Genomic DNA, 21,851 nt, shown 5'->3' with positions numbered 1-21,851 from the left:
AACTGTCAACTTGTTATTACAGGAAATATTCATAAATTTTCAGACATTTTTACTCTTTTTCTCTACATTGGTGTAGTGCAAATATAAATTTTATAGCTGACAAAATTTTAAATTTGATTTTTTTTATTGAAGAAAGTTTTCTTTACAAAAGTAAAGATTGTCACATGTTAAAATTTTTTTTTTTTATGACAGTGGCAAACCTCATCCAGTTTTCTTTAGAGAAAAGCTATGTTAGAAAAGAATGCTTGTAATTTATATTCATCTGGACTCAAATTCAATTCTTAAAAAACTTAAATAATTTTCAAAACTTGCAACATGTTTTTCATTATCATCAAAAACAGTAAGACACATCGTAACAAAATTTTAAGTTTCCCAAATCAGTATTTTTGTCGTACTTATTAACATCAAATGACTATATTTTAAACTTATCAATATGCATAAGTAACTTATTCCCAAAAAAAGTGATTAAAATATTCAAGCTAATTGGATTTTTAATGGTGTCCAAGTGATTCCTTACAATGTTTGTACATTTGTGTGTGCACTCCTCAGTTTTCAGGATGCACTGAATGATAAATGTTCAAGATGTTGCCAGCAATCAGAGAATTATTGTTTGTTATTCATCATAAATATGCAAGCTCTTAAATATAGAAATAAGTTTCTTGTGAATCCATGTTACATAACAGTATGCACACTCATGATGATAAAAGAAGAGAAAAAAAAAAGGGGAAAAGGTCACATTATAATAAAAGTGATGTAATATATAGCATGACTGGCAACTATTATCCTGTTCTATCACATTATATTCTCTTCAAAGCTAATTCCAAGAATAATTTATTATCATTCTGTTATTTTTACTCCAGATGAAAGAAAAATAAGTTCATTACTGTTCACAAGCTCATGAAATCTGGCTGTATTAGATGTTTATTGAAAAACAATTTGGCAAAACAAAGCAATCACAGATAAGATTTTAACTTACCCTTTTTTTAATCCTAGTAACCATTCAGCTATACCAAAGTAGTAAACTGTTTGTGCTATGCCAAAAAGAGGGGCTATAACTATCATTCTACATCCAGCACCTTTGAAAAATGCATTTATTCCTTCTTGATGGTAGATCTGCCTGAAAAGGTTTCAGTTTAACTCAATACCTTAGCCATTATAAGTCTCTTAACAAAATAATGCATAAGATACAGAAAAACAAATGTAAAGTATAAAAATTATAAAGCTAAATTTTATTAAAATACTATTTGATGTGTAGCATTATATAAAATTATTTTTATACATTTTAATTTTTATTTAAAAATTGGATCTTCATTTACAATAATTATTTTATGAACCTTTAGTCACTTGACTCCTAATTGTTCTTTGGATATATGAAATAGAATTTTCTGATAGATAACATTAAAAAAAACACAATCTTTATGTTTTAAAACAGGTTCTTTTCATGCAACAGCTTGAATGAACAGAAGATAAAATTAGTAAATTAGAAACTTTTAACTATTCTGCTTTCATTATAGTTTGATATGTATTCATGCAAAGCCCATCTTCAAGCATGGCAAAATCCATGTACAAACATATTTTTTAGTATTACCATTATATTCAAAGATCATATCAAAAAGTAGGGAAAAACGGATTTAAAGGGAAACAAAATGGATAAATACACTCTACTGATGTGTAGGTTTATAGCACATGAAAATATTTAAACCCTATAACCATGGGTGTCACCTATGCCATTTTTAAACCCCTTCTGTACATGTTACTCAGTTAAATTCAAAATTTAATTAAACCACTTTAATCCAAAAGTACTTTAATAAAATTACTAATAGCAAGTATTTTGTAGCTTAAAGTTTTATATTATCTAAGTCTTATTTTTTTATTTTAAAATTAAACATTTAAAACAGCAATTACAACTGCAATTTAACTTGATATAGTTTCACTTGTGGAAATGTCAAAGCAAGATGGTGTCATTTGCATGTGCAAGCATTAGTGAAAGAGTTTGTGGACAACCTTTGTCCTGTAATAATGAATAATAACTATGGGGTAATGTTGGTATGTCTACATCAAGAATAAAAGATAAAGAACTGGAAAGAAAAATTACAAGCAAAAAGATAAAGATGTGAAATTACACATATGACAATAAAAAAGATTAAAAACACTAGAAACATTTAAAAAGGTATGCACATGCTTGTATTTCTTCAATTTAATCATTTCATTACACTGTAGATGATGGTAATATCTATATTTTATGATATAATAGAAAAAATGGAAAATTAAATATAAACATTTACTTTAAAAAATCTGATATTTATTTATTTAGGAGGTTGTAGAGATTATGCAAATGAAATCTGAAGCTATAATATAATAAATCATATTTATATGTTCAAAATGAAAATCATGTTGCATGTTAACTATTCTGAGTGAGTGCAAATAAATACATTAAATAATGAACTTTTTATTATAAACAGTAGAAACAAAATTAAAAGTTTTATTTTTCTAAAACCACATAATCTTTGGATTGTGCAAGACAGTTTTAAAACTATTTCATCAACTAGTTTCATTTTAATAAAGCACTTTTAGCAACTGGGTTAGAGTTTTGTTGGACACTTACAAAAGAATGAATACAGAAATAACAATTATGCATGTATATCTTGCATTCATACACACCCCAGTGACTATGTGGTAACTTTCAAGGCTTATAGTGGTCAAATGTCAGGTTTGATCAATTCAATGGGCACATCACATATAGCCCAATATGAAGCTGTTAATTAACAGCTAACAAATAAAAGCATCTATAAAGGAATCTATACACAGTATACAGTAGCAAGTGTTTATTTCTTGAAAAGGAGGTGTTAATAAATAATTCTGGTGATTAATCCTTGAATTTTATGAATAAGCATCTGTGTTAAGGTCCAAAAAGCTTTCACATTGGTGGAAAAGTTCAGATGTTTATTTCTAACACGGACAAAATAAGTTCCAAATTATAACTGAAGATCAACTATTACTTTGTTAACTCTTAGCTACATTAAGGTCATAGAGCACATCTTTTATACAATCACACATTTAAAACTTAATGTACATAAATACACTTCACACAAAAACAATATTTTCTTCAAATTTTTATATGATCTAAATTCTGCTATCACCATTTATGTGAGCTTGAGCTTCTTCAATCAATTTTTTATCACCAAATAAAGGATAATGCAGTTTATAACCAATTAAAAACCCATATTATACATAATTACAAACAAGAACAAAATTTGCATCTCCAAGATTTTTGCTTTATTGAGATATTAATATATTTGTTAAACCCACCACCTCTCCTTTTACCCTGGTTCTCAACACTGATTACTAATTAATTTCACATGGATAATGGACACATTTATAACCAATAAAGAAAACAGATCCTCCTCCACAGGAAGCTAGTTTCCACTTACTTATTTTCAGTACCTACATTAATCACTTAACTGAAGTTTTCAGTAGCAACATCATTATATTGTTAATCCAGACAGCTTGAGTTTGTGTTTTCCTTGCAGAAAAGTCACATCAGGCTATCTGCTGAGTCCACAGAGGGTAATCAAACCCATGATTTTAGCACTGCAAGTCCATAGACTTACTGCTGTACCAGTTGGGGACCCTCTAGACAGCTAACAATGTTTTACTTACTTACAGATTATTTAGAAAGCTGCACAAGTAAGAGTAGTAACAAGGTAATTTACTCTAGTAACTGATGTAATTTCTATATTCTAAAATACTTAGTTAAAAGCTACATTATTTTTTATTTTTTCAGACAACCAAGTTCACAAGCTTACGGAAAGGCACCTATTCAAGTTCAAACTATCAAGTATTAATGAATTCTACAAATCCTTACTTTTTATGTACTATTAAATATACTTTAACAAGAGTAGCTAAGATATAAAATCTTATTGCTAATCAAAACAAAACTCCACTAAAATGAGACTTCTAAATTTAAACTAACAGGACGCCTCACAATCATACACATGAAACAGCTAAAGGACTTGAACTGTGTGTTACTGCTTTTCATGTGGAAATTACAATTGAAAAAACAGCACCACATTGATAATTTTGCTTCATATAGTATTAGGGTTGCAAAAGTAAAAGATAAAATTTAATTTTTTAAAACAATTTTTGACATCACTTTAGAAGTTTCTAGTACTTATGCAAATGAAATATGAGAACTGTAAGATATATATAAAGTATTTCTATTTTCACCATAAAAACCACTTTTCACTCTTGACTTAGTAAAGGCTTCAAAAATTCAGACAAATTCTTAATAAACATAATTCATCATCAAAAAAATTTTTTGTGTGTATAAAAGACTTTTGATGTTCACTAATAGCTTGCAAAGTTTCATGAAAGTATGTGTATCAAATCAGAATTATAGTGTGCTTTGCTTAACAGAAAAAGATTCAGTTCAATGAAACTAAACCATTCTTAAAGTGTTACACACTGTAGTGGTTGGTTTGGTGTCTTATGGCACAAAGCAACTTGGCTATCTGCACCAAACATCTGGTAAAAAGTTAAAATTAAAGTAAAATTAGTAAAATTCATAAAAGAAAATTAAGGTAAAACAAATATAAATAGCATTAAAACAAATTTTTACATAGAGTCTACAACGTTAAGAGAAAAACTACAGTAATACAAGGTGTAAAGGACTTTCTGTAGCATAATTGTAAAAATCATAACCCACCAGGAAGACTAACGGGTAAGTACAAAAACCACCATTAGTCATCTGAAGTTAGCCTTTCCAGTCCTGGTTCTAAATTACTTGACATTATGGCCATTTTCAGATAGTAAAGTAATAAAGGTTTTAAAAGATTTCTAGCAAAATTTTAAATTTAACTTCCCAGGATGACTAATGTGTACTTCAAATAGCAGCGTTGGTCCCCTGAAGTTGGCCTTTCCAGTCCTGGTTTAGAGTTATTTGACGTTATGACCATTTTCTAATTTCATATCGAAATACATGTACTTTAATTCTTAAAAGGGAATCACATTAAAAAGAAGTCTTATGTATAAATTAAAAACTTAAATGGCATTAAAAAGATTAATATCCTTTAAAAAACTAAATACATTTCCAAGGTGGATAGTGTCACCATTACCAACACTGTCTAACATTATGGATAAACCTTGAGACAGAACATGTTTAAAATGGTGCCATCGTTGAGTCATAATGGTGGCAAGACAGTAAAATTTGGCATATTTTGACCCTAGTGTTACACAGACAACACATTGGTGCATCAGTCCCAGATAAAAGGAAACAATGAGTTAAAAACTGTGACCAATGCGTAATCTAATAAGAACAACTTCCTCTTTCAGATCCTTACGGTAGCAAGATGACCAAAGTCCATAAAAAGGTTTTATTTGGAAAAGTTTGTTTTCACATTCCTCACTCCAAGTCAACTGCCAACTGGCATGGAGCTGAGCCTCGAATACAGGACCATAAGTCCATGTATGGAACAGGCACAGCAGTGATTGTGCCAGACCAGACAGATTTAGCTGCAGTATCAATGAGGTCATTCTTGCAAATACCAATGTGGCCTGGTATCCAGAAAAACTGGAAAGAAATAGACGTTAAAGAGAAATAGGCCAGTCAGTTTTGAATATCGGCAAGAACAGGGTGAGAACTGGTGTGAAGCAATTCTAGGGCCAATAGAGAACTAAGCAAGTCAGTATAAATAGTGCAATTTGAGTACTGCTTGGCTTTATGTGATCCAGGGCAAGAGAATTGGTATACAGTTCAGCAGTGAACACAGAAGCTGTAAAGGAGATTCTGCACACAACCACCAAACAACAACAAACCATGGCAGAGCCCACAGAGTCACCTGGTTTTCAACCATCTGTATAAATAGGAACAGAAGGATGGTTTGAATAAAGGTTCAGCAAATTACACACAGTATTTCCAATCGGGAGTGTCTGCTTTTCTCAGATGACTTAAAGATAGGTCACAATTGGACTCTAGCCCAAGTGGACCAGCCAATTGACCCAAGGGGGACCACCCAAAGGCCACCTGTCTACAGGAATTCAAGACCGAAGTAGTGTGTTAGGGTTGGACCCCATAGCCACCAGGATCCTCTCCTCCCCTTCACGGGTTGCCACGCACGGCAAACACGTGGGTGGGTGTTTAGATCCCAGAGGAGGTAAACTGAAAGAACAGAACCTTCCCTGGGAGGTCCCCTCACCACGTACAGGAATCCACACCGAGTGGGAGATGAATGGAAATGTTTGTAATGAAGCAGGGAGAGATTGGAATCAACGTTTGTAAATATACACATTAGTTTAACAATAATATACTACCATCTCTGCATAGCATCATATTCGTTACACCTATGTTTAAACGCATGGCTAGATCTCATAGTTCCTAACTTACTAAAAATAACTCAAGTTACAGCATCTAAATCAAGTTCACATAAATGATATAGTATGCAAATTATTGCAACAAGATCATAAAATCACATACTGGAAGGCATCAAGTATTCCACTATATGATACTTCTCCAACTCCTTTCTTTAACAACTGAAGTCTTGTTTTCACCACTGAAAAGAAAAAAGTTAACTTTTAACTCAATATGATATTCATTACTCCTACTTCAATTGCATTTAGATCTAAATGTTCAGTCTCTTTTTCATACTACCTTTGATTAAACAATAAATTTCCAATTATGACAAATCTTATAACCAACTAAGCTAACTGTATACCATATTACCATGATCGTCACATTTTAATTTTAAGTTAGAAAAATATATTTTATTAGAAAAAGCCCAATTCCCAACTTTTCTTATCAGCTGGGCAAGGTCAATTTACTGCAGAAAAGGTCAAGGACCACAAGCAAGGAATAGCAGGGAGAAAAAAAATAACTTGACTAATACATTGTAATTGAGAGAAAAATGTAAAAATTTCTTCAATTATTATCAATTATCTTCCAACTTTACTTATTTGTAGTGCTTTTATTTTCCTTATTGACAAAGATATAGCTGGCAAATTAGATCCTAAAGTCCTTTAAGATTTGTGTTTATTAGCTGTCTAACACTTTTCCTGTTGTTGACTGCATTGTCATCAGTAATAAATAATATTTATACCATATATACACACACACATTTTTACATTTAGAACACATACAATTCAAGCATTAGAAATGGTAAATAATAAAAATGTGTCAACAAAAATAGTGTTAATCAACACAATATTTAATTTTGAAAAAAGAAATAAAATCCACTAACACTGCTAATATTATGCTTTTATTCTGCAGCAAGCATACCATATTTTACTAAAATACATTTTTCTTACCATCAATGGGATTTACAACAAAAGCAGCAGTTGATCCTGCAGCACAACCTGCCAAAAAGGAGGACCAAAACACCGCCTCTTCACTACCATCATTTTTTCGTGGACCAAGAGCATTTAACCGAGCAAACATTGGAAAGTAAATAATAGAAAAGTTCACATCTCTAAGCATGGTAGCTCCTGTACCCTTGTACAGCCCTATGATTCCCCTAGTTTTTACCAAGTCAAGAGCTAGAGTAGTTGCAGAGATCCGACCATTGGTTTTCTGTGTAACTGACAAATGGGAAAACAAGAATACATATAAAGCAATTATACTTTGAAAGTGAGACAACTTTTAAAGATCAATTTTGATAGATTAAAAATTTGGCCTCCTACTGATCGTAAATATAATATTACATGTCAGAAAGAACTATTTCCACTTTGTGAAAAAGAGGATATTACAGGTGTGCATGGCAAAAAGGGTCCGATATCCTAGTTTATGGTTTTTCAATCAAATAAGATTAAATGCTATAAAAATTATGCTTTGCCTGAACAATGACATTATAAAGAGCAACTTACATTAGCTTTCATATTTCTTAGTGGGATGATAATTAAAATACAAAAGATGGGACATCTAGAACAAATAACACAATTCTTATAAAATGGAAAAATTGAGGATTTTTTTTATTGCCTTATAAAATTAAGACCTTAAAATATACAATAATACCAAAATTTGACTTATTAGCTAAGTTTTGGTTCCAGGATAATAGTGTTTTAATTAAACTGTGAATGTAAAATACTGTTTCATAAACAGCAAAGAATGCATGTAGCACAAGGGTCAAGAAAATCTCAACATTTGAAATATTAGAAATGATAACCAATGAATGTCTGTGTTAAATCTGTAGAACCTTTAATATTCCTGCAATGGACAAATGAAGTACCAACAAAGTACATCAGGGATTATATGCCCGATTAGACCAAAGTGTAAAGTATATTGATTATCTTATCACATTTCTTGGCCTTAAACAGTGTTATGTTTATCAAATAACATCAACTAGATCATCATCAAAGCAAGCTTTCCAACTCTTGCAATTTAATTGCCTAGTTGTAGCAGACCTTCAACTGCACAGATTAACTGGCAATTATTTTTTCAGTATTTTGGGAAACTTGGGTAGTTCATCAACTAATCATTAGAACTTAAATTTTACTAACTCCTTGAGGATGTGAGGCTACTCACAAATGCCCTTTTGTTTGGTCTTTATTCCAACTTTGACCTGTTTACATAAGAACTTCTAAAATAACAAGAACTTAAAAAATTGATATTTCCTACAGATAACCAACGTCATGACTGTCTCATGAGACAGAGCAGACCTCAACAACTACAGTTTACAAATTCACTATCCATACACACATTGTAAAGCAAATAAAACATCAAAAGAATGTACCTGATAACACCCCATGCATCTAATGGTAAAAGAAGAACACTACCATTAAAAACATGTTATATACTATTCAACATCACTAAAGTTCTTTTTCCAAAATGTATAAGGCTTATGAATAAGAATTGTACTTGATTTTTAATTCACATTCATTGAAAACTGTATCAAGATTCTGAAAACTACTTATAATATTACAAAGTTCTCTAATCCTTAAAGCAGACTGACGATGATTGCTGGAGTGTCAGTTTCTAAAATCAACAAGTTTAGTAATTCATATGCTAAAGACACTCTACTCATAATGTGAAGGTCATGAGTTCAAATCCATGTCATACCAAACATGTTTGCCATATCAGCTGTGTGGGTGTTATAATGTGATGGTCAATCCCACTATTCACTGGTAAAACAGTAGCCTAAGAGTTGGCAGTGGATGGCCTTCCCTCTAGTCTTACACTGCTAAACTGGAGATGGCTAGTGCAGATAGCCCTTTTGTGCTTTTGCACAAAATTCAAAAAACAAACAAACATATGCTAAAGGTAAGGTTACGATGCCATTTCATGACATGAAAATGGGCTTCAACCAAAGCAAGATATTCCTTTATGCACATAACCAAAACTGAACGTCCACTGGCATTTTCAAATGGCTTGTACAACTATTTTGCAAATCTTATGATTGTAACAGACCATAACTGTTCTACTAGCCTAACTTATATTTCATTTTGCAATATCAATGTTTAGAGAACAATGTTTTTTGACAAATAAGTTGAAATTTATCTAAGATATTTACATAATGATTGTAGATCTGATAATGTCATAACATCATAAACAGTAAACTGTTAATAATCTATAATTCTAACAAAAAATCCACAAAGCAATAATAAATATTATATAACAGACTGTTCATACACAACTGTAATTTTATAAATTACCACTAGATTTCAGATAGTACATAATCATCTTATTGTAATTATTAAATATGTTTACTTTGTAGATCATTCAATGGTAAAGATGTTTCAATAGTAAATACAACTGAACAAAATTAATAATTGTCAATTTGGATGTTTCAGAATAATTCAAACCAGTTGAAATGACAAAAATATGTATTGTCTTCCTAAGTTTTTCTTCAAACTTAAGATAAACAGGAATTTACTGTTTCAGTGCTACTAGGTGTTATCTCAGGTGCCAAAAAACAAACATATGCTAAAGGTAAGGTTAATCAGCTGTCTGTATTAATGTTTACACTGTCATTGTGTTTCAATATTCTCCTTTGTCACATTACAATGAAATCTCTTAAAAATGTTGGAATTTTGGTGAATGCCATTTCTCTGTCAGTATCTAAGATTACAATAAGCCACACTACGCAAAAGAAATAGGACAATTACTTTCCAATTTTAGGTGGGAAAGTGAATCAATTATTTTTCTATCCTATTACAATTTTTAAAATTTCTCTTTTCAGATTTTAATATGCTAAATTCTCATGAATTTGTCATGGAAGTTGAACAAAATTTATGCATTGGTTTATATTTCTTTTTGAAACAGAGTTGAAACACTAAAACCCTGTAAATGTTGACATTTTATTCAGAAATTTTTCCATGACAATAACAAATGTTTCTGCCAGGAACAAAACTTACCAAATAACATTTCTTAACCTCAAAATCACTAAAACAGAAATACACAGAAAAATCACTCATACTGGATTATACATTCCCTGGGACTCAGCACATGAAACAAAACAAAAAAAAACTCAATGTATTATGAAACCAAATAAACATAGCTACAAAACTATGCTCGCCCACTGAAATTAATGATGAAATCAACAAAATAAAACTTCATCAACATCAACAAATTTCCTCAAAAACAATGGAAAAAAATTATATGAATACACCTAGACTGACAAAAAACAAACAATAAACCTGAAGATACAACAAACTACAAAACCTTATACTGCTGCCTACCATATGTTCCAGACATCAGTGAAAAAATAACCAACATTTGAAAAAAAGTTATCATACAACATTCCAGTAAACACCAAATTTATTCAAAAACCAGGTACAAAACTAAAGTCCACACTATGTAAAAACTACACTGACAAACACAACACCAAGATAATCTATAAAATACAATGCAACAACTGCCACAACTTCTATATTGGAGAAACAAACTGAAAATGAAAACTAAAATCAAAGAACAAAAAAAACACATCTTCACATGTTTTTAAACACTACAAATCAAGTACACACAACATTATCACAGAAAACATCCAGATATTAAGTAGGAAAAGAAATATAAGTAAATGCAAAATCAAAGCCCTACTTATACAGCAACTAAAACGAATATAAAGGAACACCTTTATACCTATACTAATTAATAATCTAACATCCACCTGCAATACCCCTTACAGTCCCGTACCTGTTTAAACTCTTGTCCCTAATGTGTCATTCAACAGTCACATTCAAACTCTTTCTTAACCTGAAGATGATCTAGGAAAGTCAAAACATTGATCTCTGCTTATCAGTAGAAATGATAATACTCAAGTTAGCCATTCTGAGATACAAAGACATTTCATAATCCCAATTTTATATCCCAGTCTTTTTTTAAAAATAGTTATCTTTATGTTAGTTAATTAGAAACAGATCTTCCAGCAGGATAAGCAATATTAAGATGTTATAACAACATCTCCCATTCATAATTACAGCAACTGCTAAGTGACACCAACAGTTTAACTAAAAAGATTGCTATCTTAAAGTGATTACTGCACAATATATAAGGTAATGAATAGCTTAAATGAAAACTAAAGAAATATGATTTTTTTTGTATTCAACCAGAAAAAAAATCTGAAAATGCTAATGAGAATAAATTGAAGTATACATTTGATATCTTTCTGCCCCCTTTTTCTATGTTAAAGTATATTATGATTTAAATCCTCCATATTTTAATTAATAAAAATGTTCAAGAAGAAATTTTCCCCATTAATTAATTACAGCAAAGTTAGTAACAAATATAATAAACCTACAGAACCTCTTCTTTATAACTACACAAAACTTATTCAAGAATTAAATCCTAAATAAACTGATAAATTGTATCAATTGTGACTTCCATTGTTTTCATAAAAATAGGTAAATTAGAAGTTAAAGATTAGAACGTAAAACTGATTTCAGAAAAAGGTATTAAATCCAGAATTAAAAAAATAAAAATAAATTCTTAAGGTAGCATATACCTTTTAATACTAACAAACATATTAAAAGTGTAAGTTTCACAATTTACAGATGTGGTACACCTTTTTCAACTAGACAATGATCCATAGTGATAAATTTGCACCTAATTTTAAACATTTTTCTCAAAATCTGACAACTGACATTCTCATAGTGTGTTTTTTTAACACAAATTCAGACCTGTTTATATCAATAGACTTCACAACTGGTACAAATATGTATTATTAATGTTTATACAGTGCATATTAAGGTAAGGATAAGAGGCTTGTTTTTTGTTAAAAATCAAATAATGAGTCATTGTAGCATATGTTCTACTTTGGGCATGCTCCTTAATACCATAATTTGACCTTGAATTATATTTCAGTTTTCCTTAGTTCAGACTAATTTTTCTGATCCAATAAAGTCTGGACCCATTTTCAGAAGTATTCACTTATGCTTGTAAAAATTACCAGGATCATAGGGTACTCTTTTGTACTTATATTTATAATATGCAAATTAGCCACAGTGATAATCTTCTACAACATTTTCCAGGATATGTTTTTGTACACTTAGCATTCTAAATGTTTTATTTGGAAAAATAATAACTGTCAAATGATTTTGTCCAATATTTTTGGATCATTAAAAATAATATTCCACTTTAGGAATGTTACACAAACTTAAATTCTTAAAAACTACATGAGTTACTCATTAAAACTTTATATACTAAAATACATGTGATAAGACTTAATTAGTTTTTAATAATCTATTTGATAAATTTGTAGATACAATTACTCTAAAATTTACATTCACTCAGCATCAAATAAAAAATATACTTAATGAAAAAGTGTATAAGCAAACAGTTCATATTCTGATGGGTACTAATCTTTCTTCAAACATGGCCAACTTGTATCTGTTCTTTAATGAAAATTCATTTTTGAAATGGATAATAAACTCTTATACATAACTATTTTACATTATATAGATGACCTTATTATCTCCATCCACTTGAACTTTAATCCAAATCAAATATATCCAAAAGAACTTAACAGAAAGAAGCAGTTGTAGTGATATTCATGCACATCATTTAGGTTTTAGTTATCAATTTTGTAGAAGTCAGTGTAGTTTACGGTTTTCAATAAAAAGAGGGATGCACGTGTGCATCTTTTCACACAAAAAACTACATAAAAAAGAAATGTGTTTGTCATAGCACTAACAGTAAACAATTTAGAAACCCTAAATTTTGCACCCATACTAAGTAGACCTTGTGGGTGTTCACCTAGGTATTATTACTTATCCATGTGCATGCATTTTTTTTTGTTTTTTTCATTGAGACAAGCTAGCAAAAAAACACAGAAGTGTTATGTCTTAGTGAAATTAAAATGTTTAAAATATGTTTAACTGTTCTTCTATGTTCAAATAAGTTCAGAATAACCTGAGTAAAGCAAGGTACTTTTGCTAGTTATTGAATAACAGGATAAAGGTACTAGAAAAATCCAATTCAAACAATTGATAATTTTCCTAAAAATTGTAATGAATAAATATGTAATGTGCAAGAAACTCCATATACTGGATAAGCTGATACATAATATGATTGTCTAGTGGGCTGTTTATAACCATCTTGCATCATTCCATGTGTTACTTTAACAAATAAAATTGCTTTGCATTTCTTTTTTAAGCAAAGAAGACTGACTACAATGTATTGTTATAAAAAATGTTTGAGTTTTGATGCAATGGGTACATCCAAAACAATAGCATAGTCAAATTTACTAAGCAACCATGGGGATATTTACTGCCAAATACCACCATTCCTTGTCATTTTACTGAGTGCAAGAAAAGACTGCTAAAACACACAAGCACTTTGAAAGTTCTCATTTCTGTAAGTGTCAAAGGAGAGAAATTCAATTTATTCAACATTATACAACAAAATCATGCAAGTATATAATACTGGCATAAAAAACACTAAAAAACACACACACAGACTGAAACACAACAAATATATACCCTAGCTCATTCTTCTCATGAATTTTTTCTGTTTATATATCTGTTAAATATTTCTTTTAATCAGTCAACAGACAAATTTTCATTTTTTTGTTCATAAACTTCCTTCACAAAAGAAATTTTTTATTAAGTTTTTTTCTCATAATGACTGTTTAGAATATACGAAGACTAACAGATCAGTCTGAAACTTTAAGAATTGTACAACGTGAACAATGTTCCTGCAATGTACTCTTGAAAAAATGTATCATAATTAATAAATCTTTTTCTGTGATTAACCATTGAGGAGATATAAAACATGACAGACATTATAAAATATACATATTGTTACAGTATTCTTTGGTTCCAATTTATTATATTTTAATTTATAAGTAAACTATTTCATGTAATAAAATTAAATTTATGATGACTATAACAAAAAGTATTTTTTGAAGTTTTTTCTACAGGTGAAAGGAAAAGTTTTTCAGCCATTTGAATCATCTAATTTTATATAGCAACTTTGTTACTTTTTCCTCTATCTTTTATATCTTTTGTTTCCTTTACTTAAATACCAACATAAAATATATTACATTATTTTATGTATTAACAAATATGAAGTAAAAACCAAAAGCTGTATGGAATCACTTCTCTTGAAGAATTCTGTGCATAAAAAATTGTTATAGCAGTTACTTGTGCCAATAAGATGCAAAATCTTGTTACCAGTGATAGTGATTTTTGACTAATCAGTTACAGAGTGTTTTTATACAGTTTGACCTAGAAGAGAATTTCACTGATTCTTACAAAGAATTAGGTACTGAAAACTCCACCCACCTTTAGCTTCTAAACAATTCACTAGCCATAGGATAAATGTAAATGTTTTATTGTTGCACTGCTGTCTTTGATACTCAACGATTATAACTAAAGGAGAATTACACTCTTAAAAAATAATAAATAAATCTTCAGTATCAGTTATGTTATTAGCAATAAAAATGTATGTTAAGTCCCCATTTTAATTTTATAAACTGTAATATGTACAAAAACATTACTGAAACCTACTAAAAACCTACAAGAAATTTTACAGATGGACATAATGCAAAATGTTTTAAAAAGAAAAAAAAAATTCTGCAAAATTTCCAAAGAAACAAATCATTTACAAAAAGAAAAAGATTGCTTTAATCAATTTATACAACACAGAAATAAGGGGGTGACAACTCCAAAACTAATTAGAGAGTTTGGACAACAGCAGTTGAAATAAAACACTCCTAAATCTTTTGCCAGAAAAGTGAAAACTTAAATATTAAAAATTCAAATCCCAGTGAAGTTAAGAAGGATCTCAAAGTGAATAAGAAAATAAAATAATATTACAAGAATTTTAATCACTAAAAGGAACATACAGAAGAGTCGGCTATTTATTCTATCTAATATGCTAATATTGATTTAATGTATGCAAATGACGAAAAAGAACAAGTTCAATCTTGCACAAAAAGTGCATTTGGCATAAAGAAAAACACAGAAAATACATGGGTAGTGCTAGGTAAATAAAACAAAAAACACTAGTACCAAAATGTGAAACTGTCTTAAAGAAAAATATATTAAGCCAAGGTGGAAAAAAAACAAAAAAAAAACAAAACTGATGGCTGAAATACAAAAATCCCAGGTTTCTTCACTGAGATTCTAGCAAGAACAGGCCTAAGTTTGTTTTTATGTCATAGGAAGATTGTCATAGCAATAATGTTTGCTAGGTTAAAAGATAACAATACAAAGTGGAAAAGTGATAGAAAGGCCTAATATTTTCAACATAACCAAGAAGAATGGATAATTGTTAAATTGAAAAGTGCTATATTAAATTAATTTTATGTTAACTAATCAATTTTGTTATGTAACTTATCCTTCTCATTGTTTCACAAATATATCCAAAGATAGTTCAACTAGATTGATATCACTTTCTGTAATGGCCAAGGAGAATGCCTGAAATGATCGTCATGAACCAAGTCTGAACAATACAAACATGTTGAATTATTATATTTTAATCTTAGAAGAGCCTAAGTTTATTAGGATGGAAATACTCCACTACAGGGTGAATGTGGTAAGAAAAATAAATGTTCAAGTGCATTCTAAATAAACCAACTGCTACAAGAGCACCCCCCCACACACACACACAACCACCTGCAACTTGTACTTTTAAACATTTAAAAACTACAACCAGCATCTATTATATTGTGTTCTCTCAATAGTTTTATTTTATGATCACTATAAAACCTGGTGAAATGTAACCCTTCAGACTACAATATATGCATATCTTTTAGTTTGTACTCTAAGCATTACAGAAGCCATAGTTCTCTTTGTATATGAGATAAGCATTTTTGATCTGGTTATCTGCTGCCTTACAATCCAAAATAATTCAATCCTAACTCATGTTAGAGAACCAGTCAACTGGAATACTGACATTTATTGCACCTTGAAGTCTACCTAATTTTCTTTTTCCATGGTCTATCTTTGAAAGTTCTCTACCACAGTTTTTCCTAATATCAGATATATTCCATTTGAATTATCTTTATTTATAAAGCTTTATGAGAAAAATAAACATTTTGTAATGGTACTTTTTGTAAATAGACATAGCTAATCACAGATCTTTCACACTGACTTGCAGACAAACCATGATAGTGTACATCTAATCAACAGAGTTCACATGACACACAACATGATTAGTTTATTTTGCATATACAAATAAATGTAGTGAACTACTAATGTTTGTATATGAGACCTAATAATATGGCTAAAAACTGCAAATTTTGGACACAAAAGATATAATGCTTTGATATTGAATGTACATTATTTTCAGGAGCTATTCACAATAAAGAAATGCAGATAATATGATGTGAATGCACTCTTCTTGAAAGACCCCTTTAGAGAGCAAGTTAGTGTGTTAAAAATTACTAATATTACTACTATTTTATGACCTGTTCCTTTTATTCTATGAAATACTTTCATTTTCTATTCAAAAGGAGCTAAATATATTGCTGATACTTACCAACTCTACCAGCATCCTGTAACTGAATTTTTAATAACTCCATTGGAGTTGTAACAATTATTTGACAAAAACCTGCACACCCTCCAGCAATCATTTCTCGCTTCAATGGTAGATGACTAAAAAAAATTTTTTTTTAAGGTTGCATGCAATAAAAAGTTCATTAAAGACAAATTATAATGGCTTTGATGATATATTCACTTATAAAAAGTCCAGTTTATAGTGCATAATACTTATGAATTTTCAAATTAATTAATATTAAAATAATTCTATTTTACAAATACATTTATAAAACAAGCTCTCACATTTTGGATTTTTACGCCAATAAACATGATGCACTTTAAAATAATTATTTATTGTCTATTTTGGTAAACAAACTTTGAAATATCTAAAATTAAGAGACAATAATTCTAAACTACATCATACGAATTGGTTTTAAAAGTATATGTTTGATATTACATTTGAAATAACAAGTTAGTTTCTAAACCAAGAAAAAATTTATTATCACAAGTAACTAGTACTTTAAAGCACAAGAAATTAAAATAAAATAAACTTTGGATTTAATATCATGTTTCTTTGAACAACAGAAATCATAATGCAAATATCAACAAAAGCTCTTAAATATACCTTGCTTCAGTAGCAAGATGATGGCGAAAAAAATCATTAGCTGCAAGCTTGATTGCTTTTTCTGGAGTTATCAACAGGATATTAACAGCTGAACCTGATTAAAAGATATTCATTTTCATATTATACTTTCACCTTCCAAACATCTACATCACACAAACAAAGAATTTCAATTTAGTTCACTTTACTTTAAAAAAACTGGTTTTGCTGAATTCAAATCCTTATACTGCTATATATTCTTTAAGGTTTATGAAAGCAAGTCAAACAGAAATTAATATAATACATTACCGGTATAAATTATTTTTATTAAACATTACATTTTATGACGAAAAATTTATAGCAACAAAACTACAGTGAATTACAGAGAACGAGCAGATAAAATTACACTTAACACGATTTTAACGTTGACTACCATAATATTCAAATAATTTGTAAATTTAATGGTGCAGGCTCAAAAATCTAAATTCTTGCCCAAAACTTAAGACAAAAACAAGATTTGTTAGTAATTCATTAAAAGCTACAATGCTTGCTCACCAGAGTAGCATTCACATCAAATGTCTCATGTTTGCACCTTTAACACAAAGAATACTATTACTGTTAGTACACTTTACAACAGCTTAGCTTAATGTAATATAAAACATTATGGAAATATCATGCACAATTTAAAAATGTAATGTATGTACATATAATTGTTACAAACTTAAAAAAACCTCATTTAGCATCTTACATTGAACATATTACAAGAAGCCTGCAACTGTAACTCATGTATAACATTTTAATCTATAATAAGAATAAAAAATACCATTTATAGTTATACAAAAAATATTACCTACAGAAGTAGCTTTTGTTAAACAGTAGAGAATTTGTATCCAGCACAAGATTTTTGTCAGCTCATATTTTATTTTGCAAGAAAAAATAAAAGTAATAAATCAAACATCACTAATTTTGATAAGGTCAGTAATAAAAGCAGGAAAGGGATAAGTATGAATAGAGAAAGAGATTTGTCTCTTACAAAAATTTCAGTTTCATATTACTACATCCCATATACAAAATCACTGTGCATATATCAAAGTTTAATGTAATAACTGTGGTGTGGTGTGGTGTGGTGTGTGTGTGTGTGTGTGTGTGTGTGTGTGTATTAAATGTATGAACTGAACATAAGTAGATCCTTTCTATATTTTACGTACAGTAATATTACTCCAAAGCAACAACGTGTCAACAGTTAAATGGTGCAACAAAATGCAGTATGTAAATGTAAATGCAAGAAGGATGAATGAAAACATGTACTATGTTATCATGTAACATTTTAATTTAACATTACAGGAAAGATATAAAGAAAAAAGTGATCTACCCCATCTCTCCAGACCTCATACCTGTGTTGCGAAAACAGTGTTCAAAGATGGATGCATCTCTTGCCCCTGTCATAATAAAAATGGACAGAAAGGAAGAGCAATGTGTTTGCATCAAGGTTTGTGTCATAACTGATAAAGGAGGAACAGAAATCCTCAAAATGTTAAGAACTGCCCTTAGTGATGATTGCTCAAGTAAGACTGTCATTTATCAGTGAATAAAATGCTTCCCAGATGGCCAAAGATGACCCATATTCTGGGTGACTGTTGACACTATCCACTGATGAAATGGTTGCTAATGTAAAAGAAACAATTCGAAGTGATCGACGATTAACTATCCACACTATTGCTAATCAACTTGATATTTCCTTTGGATCGTGTCAGGCGATTTTAACTGAAAAACTATGCATGCGTCGAGAGTCTGCAAAATGTGTTCTAAGGCTGTTGATGGACGACCAAAAGTTTCACTATTGACAAGTATGCGAGGATCTGAAAAGAAGGCAAGAACTTGATCATAATTTCATCAATGTCATTATTACTGGTGATGAGTCATGGGTATATGGTTATGACCCTGAAACAAAACTTCAGTCATCCTAGTAAAAGTCTCCATCATAACAACATCTGAAAAAGGCACAGCAGTCTTAATCAAATGTGAAGACAATGTTGATTGTGTTTTTTTATGTTCGAGGTATTGTTCATCAAGAATTCGTACCTCATGACCAGACACTTAATCAGGCCTTTTATAAAGAGGTCTTAACTTATTTGAGGGAGAAAGTGAGAAGAAACTGCCATGAGCTACAAAAGAAAGGTATCTGGTTTCTTCATCATAACAATGCACCTTCACACACAATGTCTGTTCAAGAATTTTTGGCAGAAAAAACAATTCCTGTGATACCACACCCCATATATTCTCCCAATCTCACCCTATGTGATTTTTTCTTCTGTTCCCAAAAATCAAATTTAAGTTGAAAGAGATCTGATGACACTATCCATAATAATGTGAAAGCAGAACTCCTTTGCATAAAAGTTGAAGACTTCCAGCACTGCTTCCGAAAATGGAAGAAACATTGGAACAAGTGTGTATCAACTGGGAGAGATTACTTTGAAGGGGATAGCATATAATACTGATATATGTACATTATTCTTTGGAATAAAAGTGAAGTCTTACAAGTTTTTTTATCACACCTTGTATTGTTCTTTTTACATTTTTGAACTTAACTACATGCATCATACTTACAAGCCATATATATTGAAGTGGAAGAGAACCTTCTAAGTCATATAAAATTGCACTAATATCTCCCTCATGTTCTATACAGTGCTGTAATAGTTAAACTTTGTGGGATAAAAATAAACTGAAAAGTCTGCATGAAGTATAACAAAATCTGCTAAATCTACCAAAAAAATGTAAATACCTCTTCAGATACATTTGTAAAAATTATTAAAACTTAAAAAGTCTGTACATACAACTCTACTTTTTAATAAATATTCTTTTCCTGACCTCTATATGTAGAAGTAAGCTGGAAGAGCAATAAAATTAATAAGACAGATTAGCCATCAAGAAGACTAAGTGTCAGATGTGGTATAAATGAAATAAAATGCAAACACTTCAAGATTTAAAATTACACTACTATACAGAAGCATACATAAAATATTCAAAACAGTTACTATGAAGCAAAACTAGACTGAAATTAAGTTCACTACAAAGCAACAATTCCAAAAATAATGCAACTTTCTCATCAACTCAAAATTTTTAATAAATGTAAGATGTGAACAAAAGTCCAGTCACTTAGTATTCTACTCCATTAGCACATCCTTTTCAAGCTGAAAAACAGCATTATGCACATCAAATATAATCAGATAACTTCAAATTACAAAGGTAAGTTTGAGTGTAACTAGGTACAGCAGTGGGTAATTTAAATTACATATGAGCATTAGTTACACCTATTAGTGTCATTTAAAATAATTAATTTATCAAAAATTATTATTAAATTGGTCACCATCATAAAAATAAACTTGTATTTCCAATTACTACTGTTCTAGATTTTTTCAAAGGTAGTGAGTAAGTTATCAAAATCATGATTGACTAATATGAAAATAATAAACTGATCAAAATATTACCAATAATATTTTTCACAATTATTTTCAATTAATTTAAGCTCATTCAGCTGTATTACTGTAATACATTCAAATTCTAATTATTACTTTTTCAATTATTCCAACTATTAAAATAATGGACATTATGTTTATTTGTTCTTAAGAACCATAACATACAATGGGCTATGTCTTAACCACCACAGGTAACAAAATCCAATTTGTAGTATTATTTTTAAGTCAACTCATGTGAGAATAATCAAAGTGTTTATTTATGTTTTAATAATCTTGTAAAAATAAATTAGTTGAAAATATTTAAATAATAAACCCAACAATAAATAAGTTAGTAAATTCCACTGATGGTCAAACACTAACCACATACAAAGCAGAATGTGGAGAGCATATTCAATATGCCTTTTTGTAAGATATGGAGTGCATTTGCAATCTGACAAATACACCCAAATATAGGGTAAATGTCATAGCTTATCATTTCATCAATCTTTTAAAAAGAATACTACAACTCAAAATATAAAAATATTACATCTGTCAGTGTATAATCACTTAGATAAAGCAATAGCAGGTGATCAGTGATTTCCAATACATGAAACATACAGTTGAAATACCATCATACACTTTCTTATTTGAAGTGGAAAAAAAATCTGTAAAGAAAAATCACTGAAATTTAGTCCTATTCTCATGCAATACCACACCTATAAATTATTAAGAAATAAAATGTTACAGATGATACTTGTAGGAATTTCAATGAGATCAATTTCTTCAATATTTCTAAAATTATTTTTGAATATTTTTTAAAAATAGGTTTATTATTTTACTTCAGTTTTTCAGTTCAGTCTAGTTTTGTTCATGCTGACTGTTTTTAATGC

General features: G+C 29.8%; 1 protein-coding gene across 11 annotated transcripts in view; it reads right to left on the bottom strand.

Annotated features, from left to right (window-relative positions):
• LOC143222225 (mitochondrial glutamate carrier 1-like) overlaps positions 1-21,851 on the bottom strand; it is a 63,658-nt gene that overhangs the window by 21,217 nt on the left and 20,590 nt on the right. For 8 of the 11 annotated variants that reach the window (XM_076448406.1, XM_076448398.1, XM_076448399.1 and 5 more), the window contains exons 4-8: positions 17,531-17,624; positions 16,907-17,022; positions 7,300-7,569; positions 6,473-6,548; positions 977-1,117 (exon numbers count right to left, since the gene is read on the bottom strand). In XM_076448406.1, the coding sequence (XP_076304521.1) occupies positions 977-1,117; positions 6,473-6,548; positions 7,300-7,569; positions 16,907-17,022; positions 17,531-17,624 (697 nt within the window). The remainder of the gene's footprint in view (positions 1-976; positions 1,118-6,472; positions 6,549-7,299; positions 7,570-16,906; positions 17,023-17,530; positions 17,625-21,851) is intronic. The other 3 variants (XR_013012107.1, XR_013012108.1, XM_076448407.1) reach the window with 2 other exon arrangements.

This window comes from Tachypleus tridentatus, chromosome 8 (assembly GCF_004210375.1).
Source record: "Tachypleus tridentatus isolate NWPU-2018 chromosome 8, ASM421037v1, whole genome shotgun sequence".
Lineage (NCBI taxonomy): Eukaryota > Metazoa > Arthropoda > Merostomata > Xiphosura > Limulidae > Tachypleus > Tachypleus tridentatus.
The sequence above is the reverse complement of the archived record's forward strand: the minus strand, read 5'-3'. Positions and strand labels throughout refer to the sequence as shown.